Below are 27,084 nucleotides of genomic sequence, written 5' to 3' on the forward strand. Positions count from 1 at the left end.
CTGAATCGTGTCACTGTTTATTTAAAAGACTGAATTCATTGTAGATCTTTATACAAGATTACATTATCCATTGCCCCCCCAACCTGCCACAGACCTCCTCCACCCATACAAACTGAGAGCATCTTTGATAGTTAATATACTTTTACTAAAAACAAGCACTGAAAAAGCCAGTAAGTCGTAACTGTGAAAGCTATTGAATTTGCCAATGTTTTTTTTTCCTGAATAGTCGCTGGGTGTTTACATGTTCCGAGGTCATCTTTGAATGAATGAATGTTTATGCTTTAAGAAAATGCATTCATGTTTGTCCAGTACGGATATGTGTGCTTCAGCAATAGACATTTTGAATGTATTTTGTTAAAACACAAAAAAATGTATTCAGATATGCCATCACGCATGCATGCATCTGCACTAGACCTATCTTGAACTCTTTAAAATTGCTCAGAGCTTGAGGCAGCTGGGGTGAAGTGGGCACTGGGGGTGGTTTTTAACTGATGAGACAGGCTACAAGAGGGGTGTGCATAGAGTAAAAATAGTCCCTTATGTGCACTGCAGTGCAATGTTTGACATCAACAGTGGAGGAGGATACAGGCTGTACACTTAAAATATGCAAAGATCGGAAGGCTTCTGGGGTCGGACATGCTTAAGAACAGGGAAAAATCAATTGAATCAGAAGCAGGGAAGTGAGATAGACAAGAAAACTATCCAGTCACGGGTAAGGCTCTGACCTAAAGACCACTCTATGTATTGTATTCTTCACAAAAGGTCTTCAACAACAGACATTTGAAGCTCTCTGTTGGCAAGACATACAAAAAGGTCTAAGATACAGTCTTCTTTCCACAAACAGGCAGAGAGGAAAATAAAAACCATATGAATTATAGTATCTTGGATAGCTTTGCCAACCTACATGATAGCTCATAATTATAGCTCTCCTTTTGGTATGAAACAAGTTCATGCATCTGCAGATGAAGAAATCTGATACTCAGAAATCGCTGTCTGTTATTGGGCCCAGATTGCTTGGCAAACTCGATGCAACACGAATCGAAAAAGATACAAGTAATACTGTGACCACCCTTCAATTTTGTTAAAAGGAATGCATCACTGGTAACAGAATGCAGTTTATTTTGAGTTTTTCTATCCTTCATGGAGGTAGAAGATATCTCCTCACCTTCCCCGCAATGTGCCAGTTCATATTGTTCAATCAGCTGATGTAGAAAAATATGTAATTGGTTAGTTGGCTTTCCTAATGATCCCTGGTTGTACTCCATATTAAATACTTATTTGTCAGCTTTATTTCATTTCCAGAGAATTTTAAAAGGTATAGAACAGTGTTTGTGACAGATCCATGTGGCAGTTGCTAATGTCAGCAACAGCAGAGGGTCATGCATTACAGGCCGCTTATACCACGGACATAATTTCAGTTGTAAATGAAAGACTATACTAGGGGTTTAGTATAACATTATTGCCATGTTGCCTACTGTTAACCGCTAAACTAGTTCTTAAAGACTTTCTGCCTGAGTAATAGGCCCAGGCTACAGGAGAGGACCTCTAATGAGAGAGGTGGTGTCAGACCCTGTTCAGCAGGGCACGGGCTGTCAGGGCCTACTGGACCACAACCATAGGGGTTGAAGTATTTTACCACTGCTGTACTATGGCTCTGCAAACTGGGCCAAGCACAACCCTTTCTACACTTGACTTATGTGTGTGAATCTTTATAGTCCTGACCCCTTGATATACCTACATAAAAAATTGTGGTCCAGAGATTTTCATTTTCGATTTGTGTTTTTGTATCATTAGAGAAGTAATTTAGCCTGGGTAGGCATTGCTAATCCAGGCTGATTTTGTCTGCACATTTTAAAAAATGGCAGATATGTTGCCGTGATGATGTAATATATCTGGAACCATGAGACCTATATACTTCATTTTGGTGTCAAAACTTAGCTTTTTGGGATCAAGTAGTCTTATAGAGACAGAAACTAATGCCTCAGAGCAGCCCTTCTGCCATTTTCCAAAATGGCGGTTATAAGAGAGGAAGAAGAGACATATATAGAAATGAAACATCCTTTTATGTATACACCAAACAATGTTTATGATCTGAATATGAAAAACATAATGTTTACTTTAGTCACAGTTTCATAGTTCACTTTATTTGTTTCGGCAATCGCTTGTGGTAAATTTGCAGAATGTTGAACATTTGAGTAAAGCATATTGACAGGGAGATCTTTTTGTAGCACAGGTTTTGCCAGTACATGAACGTGTAAGTTCTGTGGGTAGAGGCTTTAGAAAGTTTGAAGGTTTTAGCACCCCATCAATATCTTCCCAACCAAATTGACACAGATCTTTGTCTACATATGCATGATCCAATACATTTACACATCTTCTGATAAAGTAGAACGTTCTTTTAATGTGTCCACACACAGAATATGATATCAGTGGAAGGTCACTTAGCAAAAATAGAAATGACTGTACTACAGACCTGCCAATGCACACGGTGTCAGCGTATGGCACATGATTTTGGCTCCTTTCACACGGTCACCCAGTGAGGAGCAAAAATCACATGGTGGAAGAGAAAACAAGCTGGAAACCTCTGCATAAAGTGCCATTCCAGCTCGTCTTTTGAAGCTCTGAGCAACCATGTCCATTAAGGTTTTTTTTAAAACTTTTTGGGGGAGAGGGGATGATGGTCTTGGTGAAGGGCAGAATGCCTCTTAAGTAACTATCGGCATGAGGACACACCCCCTCCGAGACCCCACCCTTTATCAGGGTGAAATAAGTTTATAAGTTGGCAGGTCTGATAGTACATGATTGCGTTGAGACAAACAAACTGAGTTCTACACCTATCCAGCTGAAACACACTCTTACATCATGTAGCCATATTGGAGCAATTTGGAATTGATTATCGTTTGCTGTATATCTCTTTCATGTGTGTTACCTTATTGCACAAGCATTTTTTGCACTGCGCACACAGCACCATTTTGGAACTATATTCAGCAGCGGCCACTGTAAATCTCAAGGGGAGGGGAGGACAGGGGGATGGGGGAGTAAAACAGAAAATAATAATTTTTAAAAAACTCACCTTTCCGACGCTGGCCACCTCGCTTCTGTTCCCTCTCGATTGTGTTGGTGCCCCAGCAGCCCCTGGGACACCAGCACAGGCTCCCCATGCAATCCTGGCACTGCTCTCATGCTAAACCTAGCATGAGAGCGGCACCAGGATTGGTCTGAGCGGCTTGGTCTGACGCTCAGACTCTGCATGGGAGTCTGTGCAGTTTCTCCAACCCGACTGTGTAACACAGCCGGGTTGGAGAAACCTAAGTGCGCATGTGTGGCTGGTCTAGGACAGCCGGCCAAACACACATGCGCTCTTAAGTGGACTCCACTCCCCCTCCTCTCTCCCCTTCCCATGGTCCAGCCCGCCCAACCCTGCAAATGTTGCTGGCTGAGCCAGCAGATGAAAAATAAAACAATAGTAAACTATTGTTTTATCTTTCAGCTGCTGGCTTAACCAGGGGGGTGACGCTTCTTTGCCATTGCGAAGGAGCCACCCCTGGTTCATCAAGTGAAGTGAACTATTGTAAGATAGTATATTCCCATTTGGAAAAAACCTGAAGTTTATGTCTATGTGTGTGTTTTTTTATTTTTTTATTTGAACAGAATTAATGTACTTATGAGGGGATTGCTTCCACAGCTTCTCTCCATGTACTGAAGCATGAACTCATAGATTTGACAGAACCACTTTGAAGACTGGTCCTGAATCTCTTCAAAGCCTTGGTATCCCCTGGTGCCAGATCACAGAAACTTCCCCTGATTGGGACAAATCCACCCATAAGGGTAACCTAGGCCTGGATTTCTCTTTATCCATTTCCCTTTTTTCTCCCGGTTTTTACGATAGGCATATAATTTCCCATATGCCTTCATGCAGGGATGTGGAAAAATATTTGTTTTTATTTTTAATTGGCCCGAACGTACAGAACCTGTGAAGGGAAGCAGGTACTATTGCGAGATCATTGCCAGCTACCCAAGTTCAGGGCCATATGCCTGAGGCTACTGGCACTAAAAAGGGTGAAGGGCAAGTATATTCATCACCGTGCCTGTTCACCAAGTAAAACGTTGTCAGAACCTCCTTGTGAGTGGGTCGATGGAACCAAATGATGAGAAGTTCTCCTTCCCGCCGCTCTCTCTTTTGCACACTTCAGGGACAGCAGCAGCAGCTGCAAAACTTTTACAACAAAATCATAATAAACTATATTTATTATGATGTTGTTGTAAAAGGGATGCGCCATAGGGTGTGGCAGGGACCTAGGGGGAGTGCACAGTACTCCCCTCAGTGCGCATGTATTTTTGGCCGGACGTCTCGGGTTAGCCAAACACACATGCGCACTAGGCTCTCCCCAACCCGGCACTGTGTTGCCGGGTTGGAGACAGCAAGCAGAGACATCCACTGTGCCTCGGAGCGCTCAGCCAGGGTGCCCTGTCCAATCCTAACGCTGTTTTCATGCATGAAAGTAGCGTTAGGATTGGCCGTAGGGTCGCCTGTGAGCCTGTACCTGCAACTTCTGGCAGCCATAGGAGCATCGGAACAGCGAGAAAGGTACTTTTTTTAAAATTACTATATTTTTTTTCATCCCCCGCCACGCACTGCGCCACCCCATCCCTTTTCCCTTCTGCGAGCCTCGACTGACACAGATGGGTACATGGCTACAGTTCAAGCTTTTACTGTTTGACAGGGGGTACACTGGATGACACCATCCCTTTCGGAGAGGAAACCACCTGTCACCCCATCCTCTCGTGGAAGCAGTGATAGAATGAAAGCAAAAGGGGCGGCTCTCACTGGCACAACAAAATTCATTGGTTTCACTTGGCAAACTACTCCGCCTTGACCTTCACGTCAAAGACAAAGCCAGAAACACCCCAAATACTTTTACACTTCTCCGAGGTTTCAAGCCCTTCCTTCCAAACCTGACATGAAGTTTGCCATACACACCTTAGCCCTCCCTTAGCTCCTCTGAAGATGGTCCTGGTTTCTAATACAAATAGCTTTCAGCTTATCCCACCTGTCCTTACATCCACTGGGTGTCTTACCATGGAATAGCACTCATCTTCCAAGAATTCATGCATTACCTACAAGGTGGTCAGCCTAAACAACCCAAAATGTGTCACAAAAGCTCCAAATCTTTGGCAAAAACGGAATCCTTGTAAGCCAAGCTCTGCTCGCGCTGGACACTCACAGGTTTGGAAAGACCTCTATCCTCAGTCTTTCTCTGTAAACATGCCACGGAGATGGAATAGTCCCCCAGTATAAATTAGGCAGGCCTTGTCAATCTGTTGCTTCAAGCAAGACCTGATCAGTACTTTAAGGCCCTTAGAGGAGCTGCCCCTAGCGCTGACCCTGACCATCCAAAGAGCACGGTGAATGTCTCTATTACCTGCCTCACTGCACTGGAAATCCTGCAGATGACATTAATTGTCTTATTTTCCACTTGTAGTGTTGCGTAGGCTCTCATTATTCTAATGAGACTCCTGGATTTTGAGCGGCAGAATCGCATGCGGTGTGGGAGACTGAGTCTTACCCACTACAGGTGACACCTGTTGCCCAAGGGCAAGGATGATTTGGCAGCCGAGCGCATGACATAATTGATTTCTCAGGCAAACCGTGGTCACTCAGGTCTCATCCATTTCTCTCAGTTACATTAGTCTCACATACACGATGACAATGAAGAGGCAGTATATATTTCAATAAGATTTTAATGAAGCGACTGCATCTTAGATAGCAAAGCATGGGCTGCAATAACCAGGACAATACAGCATGACAAGATTAAAATTGTGACAAGGAGAGTAAAGCATAGAAATAACACTACCATGTTGTCACTAGAGTCAATAGACTAATTCCTACCTAGGCTATAATAGAGCACAGCGTGTTAAGCTCTAATTCTGACCTTCAGGTTCCCTTGAGCGCACATCATTCCCCATACCTGAGCAAAGGCCTGAAGTCTGCATAAGTAGCTGTAGCGAAGCATTCAGCAATCAGCATACAGTTGTGGTTCTCTGGCTGGAATCTCCCTCTAATGCAGAAGTCTTCAAACTGGGGGGCCTCAAGTGATCACAGGGAAGGCGCCAGACACTGGCCAAAAGAAGCATTATACAGATAACATGACTTTGTTTTAAGCAGAAGCTTGTTATTGCATTTTTAAAAAGGTAACAGTACTTAACTGCAATGTTTAAATAGGTCTAGACATATTTAAACATTGCCATCTTTATAAAATAATTGTGAAAAATTCTGAGGGGGCCCCAATGATTTTTATTTTTCAACGGGGGGCGCAGCATTAAAAAGTTTTTAGACCACAGCTCTAACATGTAAGGGACAGGGAAGTGTTTATATAATAAAACAGCTGATGTTTTGAGAAAATGTCCCTACGTAATGATGTGTGTTTTTCTATGAATGTCATAGACAAACCTTGTACCTTGTTCACTGGCAACCTATCTTACTGCAGCCTTGAAAGAAGCACAGAGTGAGCAAGTATGTCCTGTTTGAGAATATAGTGCTAGTCTAGGCAAAAACAGCTAGAGAGAAATAAAACAAGACTGCAAAAGTGGCTATTGTAAGAATAATAAAAGCAAAGCTGAATTAAATGTATCTAGATTAAAGCGCACCGCGGCAGGCCTAGTATGCTAAAATAACGTGCATAGAGCTATAACTAAAATGGCTACACAACAGTAGTTTGTACCATTGGTAAATGTTGTAATGCGCTCTGACGCCATGTGCCTAGGGCCTTGATTTGGCTGAATGTCAGAATAAAGAGTGCAAAAATATAATATTGGCTACAACAATATTATGAAGGTAAGTATATATAGGTAAGTATATATTTACTATTCATGTAAATAAATCTCTACATTGCTGCATATTCTAACCCAGAGGCGCAGATTCCAATGATGCAGCAGGTGCAGGCCCACCGGGCCCAGAGGCCCTAAGGGGTCCACTGAACCCTGATTATTGCTGCATGTTATAATTCAAACTGCAGCCAGGGGACCCATTTCCTTCCTTGCACTAGGGCCCATGACCAACTCTCTATGGTACTGTGCTTACCTTCGCAATATCTTAATAGATGGTCTGCGTGCAAACCTGTTGTAGGGTGAAATGTAAACATGATATTCTGGTGGGATGTCATCTAGGCAAGTGCTTGGCGCTGCTAGGTTTGAAAACGCCATGCAGCGACCCCCTTACCCACAGTGGGATACCGGACGAATCGTGTGTGTACTTGAGCTTGAAGTGTGGGTGGTGGGAGAGGGGAGGGGTCGGCCCGCTACCGTTTTAAGAATAAAAGCCAGTCGCCAATGGGAAGTAAAGAGGGGGAGTGGAGGCGGGGGAGGGGGTGCTGGCTGGTGCCGGGGCAGACTGAGAACATTAAATCAAGCACTGTCCCGCACAGGGATAGGAGGGGTGGGGGCAGCCGAGGGACGGGCGACCGGCTCCCTTTCAAGACAGCCTCGGATTGTTTGGGTTCCTTAATCCAGCGCAGGATTGAAAAAAGGGGGCCGGGCTGGGATCCGTCTAATCACCTCCCTGCTGCCAGAGTCCCCTCGGCCAGGAGAGAGCAGCGGCGGCAGCTTCCAGTGGAAGCCCGCTCCAGACACGGGAGGGAGGCGGACCGCACTGGCCCGTGCCGGAGGGAGTCAGGGAGTCTGTGCGGGAGGCCTGAAGTACCCCACAGCCCACCTCCCGTCCACCTTGTCTGTAGGCAAGTGTGCGCTCTAGACTGTGCTGAAAAGTTACCTCACGACCCCAGCCCACCCCGGGGCGCTCTCTGTGCAGGCAGGGGTGCTGCGCTTCTCCTCGCTTGTGGAGGGGTGAGCTTGAACTGTGTGAGTTGTCTGGGAGCTGCAGACCTCTCTTCTTGTCGCCGGAGGAGGGGGGGGGTCACTTAGGGTTCCCTTCCTATACCCTGTGCCTCTTAGGTGGCGGTGGTGCCCCCTGACTGGGGACCGGGACAGACGTCCAGGATGAGGACTTGCCTGCCGTGCAGCTGGTGCTGGTTGCTGCTGCGAAGTTTGCTCTGCCTTGGCCCCCTGCTGCTAGCGGTGACCCCCACCTGGAGCCCGGGGCTGCACTACAAGCAGGCGCTCGGGGGACCCCAGCCCGGGAAGGAGCATCTCGTCCCCAGCAGAAGGTGAGGACTCGAGCCTTCGCGCCCCTGCGCTCATCTGTCACTTCCGAAATGTGTGTGAGCTGCGCATCCCCACGCCCAAGGCGTGAGACTTCACAGGAAGAACGCCGAGGGACTGACGGGGAGGAGGGACAGGAGGCTGAAGGAGCGCAGACCCCTTCATAGTGGGGCCAGTGCTCCCCTGCACACATTAGAAATAGGCACTGAGAGTAGTGTAAGTTCGGGAAATAGTGCACACTGCTGCTGGGCATAGTGCACACTAGTTCAGAAAATAGAGCACACTGCTGCTGGGCATAGTGCACACTAGTTCAGAAAATAGAGCACACTGCTGATGGTCATAGTGCAGACAAGTTCTGAGAATAGCGCACACCGCTGCTGGGCATAGTGCAGACAAGTTCAGAAAATAGTGCACACCGCTGCTGGGCATAGTGCAGACAAGTTTAGAAAATAGTGCACACCGCTGCAGGGCATAGTGCAGACATGTTCTGGAAATAGTGCACACCGCTGCTGGGCGTAGTGCACACACGTTTAGGAAATAGTGCACAACGCTGCTGGGCATAACGCAGCCAAGTTCGGTAAATAGTGCAGACCAGCTCTCATCATGGTGCCGACAAGATCAGAAGAGCGTGCAGACAGCCGCTGAGCACAGTGCAGATAAGTTCGGAAAATAGTTTAGGTCGGCACTGAGTATTACGCGAACAAGTTCAGAAAATAGTGCAGGCCATCCACTGGGTATATAGTTGAGACAAGTTAAGAAAATAGTGCAGACCGCCGCTGAGCCAGGGTCAGACAAAAGGGGGCGCACTGCCACTATACTGATTGCATGATAGTTGGCTTGACGAGGTGCTGAGGGGAGCGCAGACAGGCTCCGTTAGTAGTACGCACGTGTCCATTAATAGTGCAGACAGGTACTGGGCAGGGTGCAGACAAATTCAGAGAATACTGCAGCTAGGCAGTGAGCATAGTCCAGACAACCTGAGAAAGTAAAGCAGGCAAGTTCGGAAAATAGTGGATACCGGCACTGAGCGTAGTGCTGAAAAGTTAAGAAACTAGTGCAAACAACCACTGACCATGGTGCAGAGAATTTCAAAAAGCGTGCAGACCGGCACTGAACGTAGAATTCAGAACATATAGTGCAGCTTGTAACTGAGCATGGTGCATACAAACTCAGATTATGGTGCAGACCGACAATGAAAGTAGTGCAGACTGTCGCTGAACGTAGTGCGTGCAAGTTCAGGAACTAGATTGTAGCTGAACGTAGTGCAAACACGTTCAGAAAATAGTGCAGATTGGCGCCGAGAACGGGACAGACAACCTCAGAAAACAGCACAGTTAGTGGACATAAAGTGTCTGAGGCACAGAAAGTAATGTAGTGAAGCCGGGTGCCGCTTCCGGCGCCGTGTTGTGCACATTGACTCCCTCTGAGAGTGGAGCAGAGCGGCACGTGCACACCGTTGTAATGCCTATAGATGTCAGCAGCAATGCAAATGTGCACTGAGGGTGCTGAATTAGTGCAAGCGGGCGCCGAGAGCAGTGCAGACACTAGCACAAGCATGCACGGAGAGAAGTGCAGACATGCACCGTGGGCTCTGCACACTGGTTCTGTGAGTAGTAAGGAGCGGTGCCGAGAGCAGAGCAAACCAATCGACCCTGTGAGCAGAGGGGAGAATAGTACGGACCAACGGGAACTTTGGGTGTATAGAAGTACAGACGCGCTTGAAGAATAGCTCTTAAAGTGGCAATGCCGAGCTCCAGGCCTCCCCCACCCCTCAGCACAGTAGACTGTGGCGGCTGGCCTCTGACTGGGTCCAGTGGGAGGGAGCCTCCTCTAGGGACTTCGCAGGGGGGCCACGTCAAGTTTCGTTTGAGAGTGTAGTCAGCCAGTCGCCTGGAGCAGGTAATGCTGACGGAGCACAGAATAGTGAAAACTGGGAGCAGGCAGCGCAGCTCTGATGTAAGAATGCGTGCTGACATTGTGAGTAGTGTCAGCATCGCGTGTTGTAAAGGTTCGAGGAATGCAGACGAGATTAGTGTAGACCTGATGTGTAAATTGGTGAATAGTACTTGACGGGTCCTTAGAGTAATGCCAGTGCAGTGCCTCGTGCAACCATGCTGTCCTGGCTCTGGAAATAGTGCAAGCCGGTTCTCACAATAGGAACACCGTAGAGCAGTGCTCATAGTGGGACTAGTGCTCCCCCCTGCACACAGTGGAAATGGTGGAGACTAGGGCTGACCACAGCCCCAGGGTTGGAATAGTGTAGGCCAATGCTCACCATAGTCCCACGGTTGGAATAGTGCAGACCAGTGCTCACCATAGCCCCATGGTTGGAATAGTGCAGACCAGTGGCAATAGTGCAGACTAGGGCTGACCACAGCCCCATGGTTGGAATAGTACAGACCAGTGCTCACCATAGTCCCGTGGCTGGGATAATGCTCACCTGTGCCCCATGGTTGGAATAGTGCAGACTAGTGCACATAGTGGGACTAGTGCTGCCCCCTGCTCACAGTGGAAATAGTGCAGACCAGTGCTCACCATAGCCCTGGCTGAAATAGTGCAGGCCAGTGCCCATAGTGGGAACAGTGCTACACCTGCTCACAGTGGATAGAGTGCAGACTAGGGCTCACCATAGCCCCATGGCTGGAATAGTGCAGACCACTGATTAGCATAGGTCTGGTATGTTTGTTAGGAACATTTGTTTGTTAAAGCCAATAGCCATTTAAGGGCGGATTGTCATTAGTCTTTGTGAAAGGCTGTAGCAAATGTAAATCACTCTGATTATCATAGTAGAAAAGGGTTTTGGTGTTGGTTACCCCCTCTGATAAATGTTAGGAGTTAAAGGTTTGCAATGTGAAAATGCTTGTTACGCCTTTTTCATATGGTTGGTATATTGTTTGGGGAATTTCAACTGTGTATATATTTGTAATTTTATAAGTGTGCCTGATGGTTGCCAGCTTATATGCAATGCAGGAGGCCTCAGTTGGTTATGGCACCAAGCCAATGATGAAATCTATAGGCTGGATTGGTTTATTGGGAAAAGCTATTCCAGATGCCATAGGTCTGATCTGTTTGTTATAAAATGTGATGACAAGCATAGTGGGCCCGACTTACTCATTGTGAAGTGCGTTTATTAAAACCAGTAGGCGTTTAAGGTGGGTTGTTATTACACTTTGTTGAAGGCTATAGACTGGTATTTTGTTACATGGAATCTCAGAGATTCATTTAGGAGGAAAGGGTTATGTGTCCGCTCTTCCCCTTAAACCCTTGCTGTAGAAGATTAGCACTGCGATAATACTTGTTGAGAGGGCTTCGAAAGAGAGGTTGCATATTATTTTGCCAATTGTTTTTTTTAGTATTTGTAATATTTCTATTTGGTGATTGCACTGTAGAAACCTGTGCTTGATATACCTAAGTTAGTGATCTTGACAAGCCATCATCAAAAGATTATAGGTTTGGCTGGTTCATTTGGGAAAGTTATGTTAGGTGCCACAAGACTTATCTGCTTGTTATGGAAAGTTATGACAAAGACAGTAGACCTGACTTATTTTATTGTGAAAAGCATACGTTAAAGCCAATAAGCCTTTTAAGGGTGGCTTGTCGTTTCACTGTCTTAATGTCTATAGGCAAGCATTGTGTACATGGCATCTCACAGGTTACTGTAGTAAGCAATATTTTTGGTGCTGGTTACTAACTGTGACAGACCATAGATGAGGTTTGTTGGGTCATTCACATTCTGCTTCTCTCCAAGGCTGCACGTTGCATGGGACAATGGTTCAGCTAATTTCTGCCATTTGCTCTATTGCCCTGTGATTTTGCCTGATCAGATGTGCACATCTGCTTGAAAATTAATGTGCTTCAGTGTCTGGACTGGTGGTTAGTCCTGTAGGTTTCAATTTTTCCTTTTATAGATCTCCCTTATGTCTTCACTCTCCTTTTTTTAAGACCCCTTGAGCAGCACAGACAGTTCATTCCATCAGCAGTGTGCTGGATGTCCTCTGCAGCCACTATTGATAAACTGGGTGCCCATATTTAATAGTACTGTTCACAGTGCGTCATCTTACCTTTCCACCATGTTTAGAAGCATTGTGTTGGCCACCTTGAATCAGTACAGCATTGGTGCATTAAACACTTGAACATTTCAAGATGTTTGCCTAATGTGATGTTTACTAAGTGACAATCATTGAATAGGATTGTGCTTGTGTGTATGTATTGTTATTTATGTAGCGTACACCCAGCTGTGAAGCTGTACATTATCTGAGGCTTTTAGAGACTGTAGGATTGTGTGCATCAAGTGGGGATTACACAAATAGTTTTACACACATTTTGGCATAGAGATATTAAGTGATTTTCCCAGAATCACATACTTTGGGGCCTAAAAGGCAGCGGCAGGATTCGAACCTGTGCCCCAAGGTTCCAAAGGTGGCAGTTCGAGTTCCTAGACTACATCTCCCACCCTGCTAGGCCGCATCTCCTCCCTCCTGTTTTACTGCTCCAAGGTGGCCAACTAAGCATGGCAGCTATGTTTCACCTTTAAAACAACGATACACTATGCAGTCAAATAATGTCTATTGTATATAAAATATATAAATTACAATAGTTAGAAATAATAATTAGACATTAAATCCAAATAAAATAAACTATGCATGATAAAAATATATCGAACAGTGAGATAAGTTAGATTTTGGCTAAACAGTCACACACACATTTTCAATAATATATATTTTTTTGTTTTATAAAGAGTGTAGGCATAACCTAAAATATCATTCGTTTTCCGATAAAACTGTGTTTCTTAGTGAAGAAGCAGAGTTTAATCTCCTCCTTAATGGTCCTGATGCTCCTACAGTGTGTGTCGCACTCAGCCTGTTTTATGTGTGGCTCTGCCCCAGCAGCATGGCTAGTTATTCTGTAGTATGTGTGGTTTTGCTCGTGTGTCTCTGTTCTCCAGTGTGTGTAGCTCTGCACCTGTATAATGTGTGGCTCTGTCAAACTGCATGTGTAGTTTTTCTTCTGCAGTATATGGGGCTCTGCTTCTGCAGTGTATCGCTCTTCGCTTGTATCATGTGGGTCTATGTCCCAGAAGCATCTGTTGTTCTTCTGCAGTGTGTGCGCCTCTGCTCCTGCAGTATGTGCCACATTGTACCTGTATATTATGTGTGGCTCTGCTCCTGCAGTGTGCGTTATTCTGCACCTGTATTATGCGTGGATCTGTGTAAGCAGTATGTGTGGCTCTGCTCCTGCAGTGTGTGTCACAATATACCTGTAATGTGTATGTCTCTGCCCCAGCAACGTCTGTAGTTCTTCTGCAGTATGCGTGGTTCTGCTCCTGCAATGTGTGTCTCTCTGCACCTGTATTGTGTGTGTCTCTGCCCCAGCAACGTCTGTAGTTCTTCTGCAGTATGTGTGGTTCTGCTCCTGCAGTGTGTGTCTCTCTGCACCTGTATTGTGTGTGTCTCTGCCCTTGCAGCATCTGTAGTTCTTCTGCAGTTTGTGTGGTTCTGCTCCTGCAGTGTGTTGTTCTCACCTAAATTATGCTTAAGCAGCTTGTGTGGCTCTTCTTCTGCAGTATGTGCGGCTCTGTTCCTCCAGTGTGTGTCACACTGTGCCTGTATTATGTGTGGCTCTGCTCCTGCAGTGTGTGTCACAATATACCTGTAATGTGTATGTCTCTGCCCCAGCAACGTGTGTAGTTCTTCTGCAGTATGTGTGGTTCTGCTCCTACAGTGTGTTGTTCTCACCTAAATTATGCTTAAGCAGCTTGTGTGGCTCTTTTTCTGCAGTGTGTGCGGCTCTGCTCCTCTAGTGTGTCACACTGTGCCTGTATTATGTGTGGCTCTGCTCCCACAGTGTGTGTTCTTCTGCACCTGTATTATGAGTGGGCTCGCATAAGCAGCATGTGTGGCTCTTCTTTTGCAATATGTGTGGCTGTGCTCCTGCAGTGTGCGTCGCACTGTACCTGTGTTGTGCGTGGCTGTGCCCCTGCAGTGTGCGTCGCACTGTACCTGTGTTGTGTGTAGCTGTGCCCCAGCAGGCTGTGCCCCTGCAGTGTGCGTCGCACTGTACCTGTGTTGTGCGTGGCTGTGCCCCTGCAGTGTGCGTCGCACCGTACCTGTGTTGTGTGTAGCTGTGCCCCAGCAGGCTGTGCCCCTGCAGTGTGCGTCGCACTGTACCTGTGTTGTGTGTAGCTGTGCCCCAGCAGGCTGTGCCCCTGCAGTGTGCGTCGCACTGTACCTGTGCTGTGCGTGGCTGTGCCCCTGCAGTGTGCGTGGCTGTGCCCCTGCAGTGTGCGTCGCACTGTACCTGTGTTGTGTGTAGCTGTGCCCCAGCAGGCTGTGCCCCTGCAGTGTGCGTCGCACTGTACCTGTGTTGTGTGTAGCTGTGCCCCAGCAGGCTGTGCCCCTGCAGTGTGCGTCGCACTGTACCTGTGTTGTGCGTGGCTGTGCCCCTGCAGTGTGCGCGCACTGTACCTGTGTTGCGTGTGGCTGTACTCCTGCACTGTGTGTCGCTCTTCGCTTATATTAAATATGACTCTGCCCCAGCAGCACCTGTAGTTCTTCAGCAGTATGTTTGACTCTGCTCCTGCAATATGTGCACCTCTCCTTTTGCAGCATATGAACCCATGGTTAGTGTGTGCGGCTCTCGTCCTTTAGGGTGTGTGGTTAGGGCCATGCAGTATATGTTGCTCTGCAGTATTATTGACGTTACACCTGAGTTTGTGTGTTTTTGGCCGGCTGTATCAGTGGCGCCGGTCCTCTTAAAATAGATGAACGACTCTACTCCTGCTGTATGTTTGTCTCTGAACTTGCCGTATTAGTGCATTTGGCCCTGCAGGATGTGTGGTTCTGCTTTTGTAATGTATGTCTCTTTTTACCATATGTGTGTCTTTGCTCTTGTTGTATGTGTGGTTGTGTCCCAGCACTGTGTGGCTCTTCCGTAGTGTATGTGTCAATATCTCAGCAGTGGGGCCTATTCACAAAGGTACATTTGGTCGTTCAAGTAACATCCTCTCATAGGCACATACCATTATGAGTGTCCATAACTGAGTGTGCGGTTCCATAATGATGGTCCAGTAGACCAAATTCTGGTCACCGGACTCTGCTGTTCAACAAAGATATCATTTGGAAGCGCAGACAGAGGCAGATCTTTGCCCGAGATCTTTTCCTCTTCCCAGTGGTGTGGATTACCAGACAAATGCACTTTCGTTTTTTGGGGACAATCCCAAAACGGTAAATTGGACTGAACAATGGATAATGAACATGAACTAAAGACACCTTTATTTATTCCAAGTGAATGCCTTTGTTAATGTTTAAGGACAGTGGGAATTCATGGGAGGATAATAGTGCCAGAGTTCATCAGATGATCATCATGTTTCATGACCCATACATCTTCTGAAGGGTCACTAGCAATTCAACACGGGCCCTGCTTACCTCAACGAGCGACTTACCTTCCAAACTCCCACCCGCCAACTCCGTTCCGCCAACCTTTACCTCGCCGCCGTCCCTCGCATCCATCAAACTACAGCCGGCCGCAGATCCTTCTCCCACCTCGCCGCCAAGACCTGGAACACCCTCCCCGCCCACCTACGACACACCGAGGACTCCCTCACCTTCAGGAAACGCCTCAAGACCTGGTTATTCGAGCAGTAGCAGTCCTTTCCAACCGCCTTGAGACCCTAGCGGGTGAGTAGCGCGCTTTACAAATGATTGATTGATTGAGGGACCATGCCACCTTCATGGATGAGGGTTTGAGTTCCTATGAAGATTACCCATGTTGACCTGCACGAGTCCGGTGACCAGAATTTGCTCCAGCTGGCCATGATATGGAACCGCACACTAATTTATGGACACTTACTGTATGGGAGGATGTGCGCTGGACTGACATCCTTCTCATCCCCTCTTCTTTGTTGATTGTTACAAATGTTTTTGACCAAATTTACCTCACTTACATACGTATTCCAGGAGTTATGGATTATTGGCAGCCCATTTATATGTTTTGAGATCTCCACTGAGGGTCAGGAGATCTCCACACCCACAAATCCCACTAAAAGGATGTGATAGTGGGGCTTTTCAAGGCATAGTTAGCCTTGGAAGTTAGTGAACACCCACAAATAAGGACGTTTGATGGCATTCACCTCTGCTTCCTATTTATACCCCAGCAAGGGTCATATTTTTACTTCAGCCAAGAGCTGATGTAAATTTATTTTTAAATTGAAAAGGGGACTGGATCACCCTCAGATTTAGTGAGAGTGCAGGGGAAGGGCATTGCCCATGTGGAGAACTATTTTCCCTTCAAAGAAAAAAGGATGCATTAACACAACATTATTCCCCCTGTGTGGAGTTCTCCACAATGGACAATTGGACTGGTGCAGCTTTCAAGGCAAATGTTTGTGAGTGCCAGAGTACAGTATGTGTGGCGCCCCTCTTGTAATATGCGGTACTCCTTCAGTTTGCTTAGCTCTCCATCCAAAGTACGCGTGGCTCTCTTCTGCAGCATGCATGGCTCTTGTACAGTGTGTGCAGCAGCATGTGCTGCTCTGCTCCTGCTGCAAGTTTATCTCTAGTACTGCAGTATTTGTCTTTCAGGTGGCCTTGGAGTATTTATGCCACTGGTCCAGCAGCATTAGTGTGGGCGTGTGACCTCCTAAATTAGGCTTAGGTGACACATAATAAGGCAGTGACATCTACTACCCTCAAATATTATATATTTCAAAACATATTTAGTACATTATTTCATCAGTCAATAATAATTTCAAATAATTATTTTTTGTCAGTACAAGTGGTTATGACTCATCAAAATATGTTTTCAAAGTTATTTATTATTTCACATAGAACCCGCTATGGTGGACACCACCATGTCTACCCCATTGCAAACATGCACGTTTTACCTTTCTAGCATCATTTTTTTTTTATGTGCCATTTCAGTACATGTCATTTATATAATTTATTTTCTGATATTTTATTATTAATATTTGTTCACCAACATCAGTGGGTCTGGCTCTGCAGTATGTACAGCTTTGGACCTACAGATTGCAGAGCTCTAGTACTTCTGCGTGTGCTGCTTTGGTCTTGTGGTGTGTGCTGTTCTTCTGCGCTTGTGCACCTCTGCTACTGCAGCACCACATGCAGTTCTAAATATGTAGTATATGCAGATCTACTGCTGCAGACAGTGTAGCTCTAGATGTGCAATATGTACAGCTCTGGACGTGCCATGCATGAGTTCCTAGTACTGTAGTATTTCCAGTTCTAGTCCTAGAGTATATGCAACTCCTGTAATGTAGTATGTGCAGCTCTAACACTGCAGAATTTGCACATCTGATACTGCAGTACATATAAGTCTAATAGTGCAGTATTTGCATCTGGTTCTGCAGGGTGTGTAGCCGCAGTGCTGCAGCATTTGCAGTTCTAGGACTGAGATATTTGCAGGTTTAGTGCTGCAGTATATGTAGCTCAGATGCTGCAGCCTTTGCAGCTGTGCTACTGCAGTATATACATCCCTGTTGTGCAGGGTGTGTAGCCCAATGCTGCAGCATTTCCAGTTCTGGTACTGAGATACTTGCAGCTTTAATGCTCCAGTATATGTAGCCCTGGTACTTACAGTCTTTGCCGCTCTGCTACTGCAGTATTTGCATCGCTGGTTCTGCATGGAGTGTGTCCCCAGTGCTGCAGCATTTGCAGTTCGAGGACTGAGATATTTGCAGGTTTAGTGCTGCAGTATATCTAACTCTGGTGCTGCAGCCTTTGCAGCGGTGCTACTGCAGTGTATGTATCCCTGGTTCTGCCGGGTGTGTAACCCCAGTGCTGCAGTGTTTGACCTGGCAGCTTTTTGGCGTGTCTCCCCTGTCTTTTTGCCTTATGACCTCCTGGTTTTTTACTCTGTTTTTGCTGGGTTATTGTCTCTGCGCACTTTACCACTGCTAATCAGTGCTAAAGTGCAAGTGCTCCCCATATAAAATTGTACTGTGGATTGGTTTATCCATAATTGGCATATTTGATTTACTAAGAAGTTCCTAGTAACGTGCCCTAGAGGTGCCTAGGGCCTGTGAATCAAATGCTACTAGTGGGCTTGCAGCACTGGTTGTGCCACCCACATTAGTAGCCCTGTAAACATGACTCAGACCTGCCATTGCAGTGTCTGTGTGTGCAGTTTTAAACTGACAATTCGTCTTGGCAGGTGTACCCACTTGCCAGGCCTCAACCTTCCCTTTTACTACATGTAAGGCACCCCTAAGTTAGGCCCTAGGTAGCCCCAGGGGCAGGGTGCAGTGTATGTTTAGGGTAGGACATATATGTGTTTTATATGTCCTAACAGTGAAATACTGCCAAATTTGGTTTTCACTGTGCAAGGCCTATCCCTCTCATAGGTTAACATGGGGGCTGCCTTTAAATATCCTTAAAGCGCAGATTCCCTTTGAGAGTAGATACAAATTTGGAGTTTAGGGTCTCTGAACTCACAATTTAAAAATACATCTTTTAGTGAAGTTGGTTTTTAAATTGTCTGTTTGAAAATACCACTTTTAGAAAGTAGGCATTTTCTTGCTTATACCATTCTGTGACTCTGCCTGTTTGTGGATTGTCTGTCTGGGTCAGTTTGACAGTTGGGCTGTTCACACCTCTCCTCTAGACAGTGACACAAAAGGGGGCGGGGTGTAGCCTGCTTATCCTGATGAGCCATCTGAGCTAAAGAGGAGGGAGGAGTGGTCGTTCACACCTGAAAGGACTGTGCCTGCCCTCACACAATGCAGTCTCCAACCCCCTGGTGTGCGTCTGGGGCCTGACCTGGACAAGGAAGGATCTTGCAAACACTTGAGACTTTGCTTTTAAATTTGCCAACTCCAAAGGCAGAACTGGGTATAAGAAGAAGACCCAAAACCCCAGACTTTTAGAATCTTTTGGGAATCAAGAGGAACCTCTGCCCAGGAGAAGAGCTAAAGAGCTGAAGGAGGAGTACTGTCCCTTTGCTGTGTTGCTTTGCTGGACTTGCCTGCAGTTGCTGCTTCTGCCTGAAAAGAGTGCAAAGGGTGAACTTTGCTGTGTGTCCTGCTTGAGAAAATTCTCCAAGGGCTTGGAGTAGAGCTTGCCTCCTGTTGGAAGTCTCAGGGACACCAAAGACTTCAGCTTCCTCGACCTGCAGCACTGGGAACTGTGCGTTTTGTGTTGTTCAAGAGGAGAAACCACTGCGACGCCGCTGGCCTGCACCGTGACCTGCCAACGCCGCTTGGAGTCGCTTTGCCCCACTTCGCACCGCAACCCTGGTCTCACCGATGCCGTCATCGGACGACTTCACCGAGCCGCTGCTGGCACCGCGACCTGTGGGCCCCGCACTCTGGCGTCACCTTCTCACACCGTGGCCTGTGGACACCGCTCGTGAGGAGCACGAAGCACCGTCCCATCATGCGCAACAACCCCGGTCCACCGACACCAGCACCATTAGCCACAGTGTCGTCACCAGGTATCCTTGCCTGCACTGTGGCCTGTGGATACCGCTCGTGAGGGGCGCAAAGCATGTCCCGTCTCGCACCGCTGGCTTGGGCCTACCGAAGACAGCGCTTCCGCAACGACTACGACGCTGCCTGCACGTGACCTGTGGACACAGCACATTGCACCGCCCCGCTTCACACTGCAGCCCTGGTCTCACCGACGCTGTCACCGAGCCGCTGCCTGCACCGTGACCTGTGGGCACTGCATGTCGCATCGTCCTGCTTCGCACCGCAGCCCCGACGCCATCCACGCCAGCGCACCTGATTTCATCAGCCCGGAGTTCGATCCCCGAGGTGCGTGACTTCAAGGGCCTGACGACTCCTGCACCGACTCCGGAACCGAAGCCAGCGGCGCCGCTCTCCAGAGCCCACCGCGAGGATCACGACGCCCTGCAAATCCAAGGTACTGTTTGCGGGTCTTCCTGACACCGTAGCTGGCTCGCAACGCCGCGGCCGGCCTGAACTGTTGGTTTTGTTGCTCACGACGCTGTGATAGCCCCAGGTGGAGCTATCGACTTTAAGGAACTGTAGTTTTGAGTAAATCTTGCAGAATTCATATTTTTCTTACTGTATGTTGGATTTTTATCGTATTTGGTCCTGTTTTATATAGATAAATATTGGCTATTTTTCTAAAACTGGTGTGGTGTCCTTTTGTAGTGTTTTCACTTATTACTGTGTGTTATGTGCAAACCCTTTACACATTGCTTCTGAGATAAGCCTGACTGCTCGTGCCAAGCTACCAAGGGGGTGAGCAGGGGTTATCTGAGCGGGTATCTCCCTTATCCTGACTAGAGTGAGGGTCCCTACTTGGACAGGGTGCAAACCGACTGCCAACTAGAGACCCCCATTTCTAACATGCAACATTTCCAGTTCTGGTACTAAGATATTTGCAGCTTGAACATTGCAGTATATGTAGACCTGGTACTTGCAGCCTTTGCCACTCTGCTGCTGCAGTATTTGCATCTCTGGTTCTGCATGGAGTGTGTCCCCAGTGCTGCAGCATTTGCAGTTCTAGTGCTGAAGGATTTGCGGGTTTAGTGCTGCAGTATATGTAGCTCTGGTACTGCAGCCTCAATTGCAGCTCTGCTACTGCAGTATTTGCTGTGTAGTCTACAGTGTCGATGCAGCTTTTGCCAAGGGAGGTGTGCACTTCCTGGGTAATACCACACCGTCCTGTTAGTGTGGCAGGCACACACTGGGCCTTGAAAGATGCAGAGACGCAGCTTTGCAAGTGCTGCTGCGCTGACCCCCAGAGCAGTCCGAGTACTGCCTGGCCCGGTTAGCAGACACCGTCCATTAACTGTGTCCCCCGTCTGTCTGCACCCGAGGGCGCCTGTCGGCGAGGGTCCGCTCCCAAGGACGCCAGTCGGTCATGGTTCACCCCCTTTCCGTCGCCTGGTGTACAGATGCTATCCCGTCACCGCGTGCGGAGGGAATTACACACTGTCGGAAGTGCGGGCCGTGAAATCACCTCACAGGCACTCCGGGCAGAGGAGGCTCAGTCAGGAACTGAGGAGGCGATAAAGCGACTGGACGGAGATAAGCACGTGCCAGAGTGATACCCCTGCCCACAATGTGGGTTTTATCTCTCGGGGAAGGAAGCCCTGCTGTCAGAAGCACAAGTCGCTGCAAGTAAGAAGCATCTCAGGTGTGGCAAAAACTGAATGCGCGACACGTGTCAGCGTGGCATTCTGCCAACGAGCCTGTCTAGCTCGGAGCGCACGTGCTTCTGTGGGTATAAATTGGTTATCGACATCGGCGTCATTAAGAGGTCACCGTGGTTCGCATCTACGACCCCTGGCACTGTCTTTACGACCCCTGGCCACAAAGGTGGCAAACACAGTGGTCCCCCGTCCCTATGGACGTCAGTTGGGACTCCACTCTCTCTGTTTTCTGTCAAATATTTATTACACTAATAGTGAATAGTTATGTATTATAGTGTATTTCAGCTTTTTAAGGCTTTCAGATATTTTTACGTTGGATCGTCTTGTCGGGCTTTGAGTGAAAAATTCCAGGGTAGACCTGGACTTTAATTTACTAAATAGATTAGTATAAGTTACATCACATGCTCATTTTCTCCCTGACCACTTTACGAGGTTGACCTGTTTTCCTCGCATGAGTATTCTAGTAACTGCTAATTAAGAGTGGGAACTAACAGACTCGACTAAAAAAATCAATCGCTTAACTATGGTTATAGTTTCGGGCCACTTGCAAAGCCAGGAATGATCTCATGCACACTCTATTCTTCTGAGTTGTACTGACACTTTGAAGGGTACTGCAGCTCAGCATGCTTTACACTTTACCTTAAGGACGACCTACCACAACTAGCACTTTATATTTACATAATCTTACACTGCACTATGCTTTCAATTATTGGTACTGTTTCTATTTTAACCATCCCGCGTAATTGTTTTATTCGCTGAAAGTTTATTTTTATGCAAGGGTTTTTATGGGTACGTTTGTGCAACGGCTTTAAAAAACAAAGCACTTTAATAAATGTAAACATATACATACATATATATATATATATATATATATATATATATATATATATGTATATATATATATATATGTATATATATATATATATATATATATATATATATATATATATATATATATATATATATATAGACACACATACACATTGGCTTTTGGAGAAGGCCAATCTAAAATTGTTTTGATTCATTGTAAACGTTGAACTCAACGATCTACTGCTTCTCAATTATGTTGACTCCGTAACATGCCATTACATACTTGGTCTTTTTTCCAACGTGGCCTTCATGTTTACCAAATGATTTTGGATTAAACAGTCACAGGTCATTGATGGTCACATTCCATCTCATGTCATGTGCCGAGATACACTAATTAAGAATAGGTCTTGCCTTGATAAAGTCCCAGGGACAAAACACATGTCGGCTGCTGCATTGCTGACCAGTTTACGGTTACTTGACTTCCTATGCAATAAAAGAAGTTCACTATGTTAGACACTTCAGTGGACTGCATTATTACTTTCACAGTGTGCATTGGTGGTTTGTTTTACTAGTTCCAGTTCTGGCTCGCCAGACCGGCCTTCTACCTTGTGGCATGGTGGTTACACCGATATTGCACCTGTTCCATGCTATTTCCTGATGTGAATTAAGTGTACTATTGTAATTGGGATTATTATTGGATGTGCAGAATTTTGGGTCACTACCACCATTCACTACTGTATATATGTACTGCTTTGTCACTTCATGAGCTAAGTACTTTCATACCTAAACATATTTTCTCTGATTTTTGATGTTGTGTTGTCTGTATGACAAATGGTATTAGTTTATTAAATAACATCATAGTAAGTTTTATTGCTACCACTATTGGTTTCGTTATGAGTATGAAGAATTTGGTGGTATCAGCAGTTTAGAAAATTATTGATAGTGAACTGGTGCGTGCTGTGCACCACGGACTCTCACTGTCTTATTTATTTTAGTGAGTGACATATGTAACGCCTCTTATTTTGATAAAATGTTCCCCTGCTCCTGGAGAAATGGATTGCAAAAATGATTGGCCACTTGGCCATGACTGAGAGTATGCAGTGAACTGTTACCGTGTTGTTCAAAATAATATTGGTTGTTATTTCATTTTATCTTACAAATGCTCTGTTACTAAATGTGGGTATTTATGTATTATTATGAAACACATGAGAGAAAAATGTGACAAGCATTGCATGCAATATGTATTGTTATGAAGTATTTTTTTGTCCGTAATCATGGGACGGCAGAGCTAGCAGAAAGTCTTTTCTTCATTTTCAGTTTGTGATTGATAGCACTTTTTAAAGGGAGTGCTGCACAATTTATTTATATATTAGCCGTGAGGAAGATCTTTTGGAGATCGAAGCGCATTGCCATTAAAATTATTCTGAACCGGACCCTGGAGTGCAAGCTTTCTGTGTCCTGAGGTTTGGGCACTGTTTGTGGATGTTAACAGCGAGGCCAGCACCCGCGACTTGCACCGACCCTGTTGGTGAACGCAGCCAGGCTTTGCCGGGTTTTATATATATATATATATATATATATATACACACACAAATATATATACATACATTCATTCATTAGCATCTGCCCTTCTGTTACATTGACATTGGGTCTGTCTGGAATGTGGCTTGTCTCTTTCTTGTATTGCCCACGGTTGGCTAATGAAATTCTATCGCCCACCCTCAGTGGGCGCTTGCGTGTCACTGCTGCAGCAAGAAAAGCCTAATTGTTAAGACCACTGGTAGCAGGCCTTGGTTGCACTGCCTGGCAGGAAGCAGGCTTCTGAGCCAAGCGGACGGGTATCTGAGCCAGGCGGATGTACCACCCCTGGCACCGAGGAGCCCAGTGTGCCCACACTCCCTGTCTGAGGGGAAGAGTTAATGGCAGTATTGGACACATTGAAGGGTCGGGCACAGGGCAGGGAGTTCGAGGGCTTGGGGCGCAGGACTGGGGCGTTCATGACATAAAGAGTGCTATTGTGTCTGTGCCAAGATGGGGGTACTTGTAAATCCTGGCAGACGTCGTTATTTTAAACCCCGCTGCTACCTAGCGCTGTTGTGGCGGATGAGAAAAAAGTCACACAGCCGTGTTCGGTAACAAAAAAAAAAGAAAAGCATTGTCTCTGGTTATTCAAGGAGCGACCCTACACCCCAGCAGTCAGCCATTGATGACTTTCAGTCTAGAATCTCGATTTGTTTGTTCTGTGTGTATCTGGAAAGTGTCAGTGAAATTTGTATTCTCAAATGGGCTGATGTGCCTGCATTTTATGGAAGGAAGGGCTTCATAAAGGGGAAGGTGGTGCTAAAAAATGGAAGGAAATGTTTTTTTTCTGGTGCTAAGTACTCTATTGCAGCTAATTAGGTGGCACTCTATATGGCTCTGATGTAATATGGAATCAGGAAAGGCCTGGTGTGGTGGCACTGGGGTTGTGGAGAAAAAAACATTTTATTGGTGGGATGGGGAGATCAAATGTCCTTGTGTGGTGGCATGGGGAGAGCAGCGGTTCTTGTGTGGTGGCATGGGGATAGCACAGGTCCTTATGTGGTGGCATGGGAAGAGCAAAGGTTCCTGTGTGGTGGCATGGGGAGAGCAAAGGGCCTTGTGTGGTGGCGGGGGGAGCAAAGGTTCTTGTGTGGTGGCAGGGAAGAGGAAAGGTTCTTGATTAGTGGCATGGGGAGAAGAAAGGTCTTTGAGGCATACTTACATGAAAGTGGCTCATCGGTCCCGATGCACCACTTTTTATTGCGTTTCCGTGCACCCCCCCTAATGACACCATGGTTGCGCCATATTTACAATACGGCGCTCTATGGTGGTTGTTACCACAACAGTGTCAACATTTTTTACGCTATTGTGGTGCTTTGCTGCACTAGTGCCAAAAATGTCAGCCCTAGTGTAGCAAAGCACAAGGAGGCCCATAGGACAATACAGAAGCATCACTTTAACGCCTGCCTTTGGCAGGCATTAAAAATGACAGAAAAAAAGGCACAGTGAACTCTTGTAAATTTCACTGCGCCATTTTTTCGGCCCTCCCTGCCGGGGAACACTCCCCTTGCATACATTATGTCTGGCGCAGGCATAATGTGGCGCAAGGGGTTGCAAAGTGGACCAAAGTATGCATTGGGCCACATTGTAAATATGGCGCTGGGGAATGGCATACCTAGCGTCGCCTTAGCGTAAAAATGACGCTAAGGCAGTGCTAAGAGGTGCTAGGGGCTTGTAAATATTCTCCTTTGTGTAGTGTCATGGGGGGAGCAACGGACCTCATTTGTGGGCATAGGTAGAATTAAGACCCCTATGTGATAGCAAGCAATAGATGCAAGGGCCTGGATGTGGGAAGGCATACAGGAGCAAATGCCCAGTGGGGTTGCACAAGGGTTTTTGGGGTACAATGGCCCAGGTTTGGCTACATAGCAAAGAGCATAGGGCATAGTATGCTGCCATGGTAGAGTAAAACTAGTGTGTTGGTGAGGTGTGGGAGTAACACAAGTAATTCTAGGGTGTTGTTCGGGGTGGAGAATAGGAGAGCTTTATTCCAGGGTCATCATACATACAAAGCCCTTGAATTCAGGCATAGGACTCATGATAGCCTGTATGGTGTTCATCACCAGAGGAGGGTAAATGCTCAGGCCACCTGCTTGTCCACCTGCTTACAGATTCAGGCCAGCTGGACATACTGAGTGAACAAAAACCCTCCAACAGATTCAGGCCAGCTGGACATACTGAGTGAACAAAAACCCTCCAAAAGTAGTAGTTAGGCCTTCAAACCACAGTCCGTCCTGACCTTGACATTTGCCAGTGACAAACCTTTTATCTTTGTAGTGCTGAAAAATATCAACTATTGCCTGACGTAAGTGTTCTTGTCCATAAAACAAGCTAGAAAGAAAATTAAAAGCACTGCAAGAGGCTGTTTCTAGTCCTGGCTACTCTTTTCACATCTCTCAAACAGGGAGAAAAGAGCAACATCGCTGCCTGCTTGTCCCTCCCTAGGCTAGTTTAGCACAGAGGTGGAAGCACAGTCCAAGTGATGCAGTAAGAAAGTGGCAGCATGAACTAAGAGTGCTGAAGGTGCCTAGAAACACGAGGTCCTTGTTCCAGGTAAGCCGTCCCTCTGTGTTCTGCCAGGTTAGATCATGAGAATTATGCTTCAGACGTTGCCCTTCCTTGTCCTCTTCCCGGTCGAGGGACTAGGTCTTTCATACTGAAATTTGGATCCCTCCTCTGAGGCTTCCCTTGACCATCTGGTCTCTTCTTGGCAGCCCTCCTGTTCTGTGGTCTTCTCTCAGCAGGACACATGGCCATCTACCTCATCCTCCAGGGAGGCCTTGCTCAGGTGCCTCGAGGTGCTAGCAGTTTGTTATGCAAGTCGCAGAATTGGGTGGAGAGGGCCTTTGATAAGGTTGTGTGGAAGCATAAGCACCAGAACCCCGCTTTAACCCTGGGCATCCAGTAATGCTAAGGTCTGCTATCTTCATGGCACTAAGGGCCTGATTACAACTTTGGAGGAGGGTGTTAATCTGTCCCAAATGTGACGGATATACCACCCGCCGTATTACGAGTCCATTATATCCTATGGAACTCGTAATACGGTGGGCAGGATAGCCGTCACATTTGGGACGGATTAACACCCTCCTCCAAAGTTGTAATCAGGCCCTAACTGTCTCTGGGAACCACACCCTGTAGATGATCATTTTCACAAACCTACTGTTTGTCTTGCGATGCTACTCACAGACCTGATGATGTCTTAAGGGACTTAACCAGTTCTTAATTTGTAAAATAATAAGGGCTTTAGCTCAAAGTTTTGCTCAGAAGCCAACACCCAGCGCTATCTATTGCCGGAGGTGCCAAATACCAAGGCTTCCGTAGCCCTGATTCCATCTCAGGCCTCTTTCAGCCAACATCAGACACTCCCTGTTCATTTATCTCACTCTCACAGATTTGTCA

At 46.6% G+C, this 27,084-nt stretch overlaps 1 protein-coding gene across 4 annotated transcripts in view; it reads left to right on the top strand.

The window, feature by feature from the left end:
- Positions 1-7,401: 7,401 nt before the first annotated feature.
- EMID1 (EMI domain containing 1) overlaps positions 7,402-27,084 on the top strand; it is a 421,712-nt gene continuing 402,029 nt past the window's right edge. For 3 of the 4 annotated variants that reach the window (XM_069214564.1, XM_069214561.1, XM_069214562.1), the window contains exon 1: positions 7,608-8,162. In XM_069214564.1, coding sequence (XP_069070665.1) covers positions 7,996-8,162 — 167 coding nt within the window. In that variant the 5' untranslated portion in view covers positions 7,608-7,995. Of the gene's footprint in view, positions 8,163-27,084 lie in introns of all 4 variants that reach the window. The other variant, XM_069214563.1, reaches the window with a different exon arrangement.

The sequence above is a fragment of the Pleurodeles waltl genome, chromosome 11 (genome assembly GCF_031143425.1).
Source record: "Pleurodeles waltl isolate 20211129_DDA chromosome 11, aPleWal1.hap1.20221129, whole genome shotgun sequence".
In the NCBI taxonomy this organism is placed as follows: domain Eukaryota; kingdom Metazoa; phylum Chordata; class Amphibia; order Caudata; family Salamandridae; genus Pleurodeles; species Pleurodeles waltl.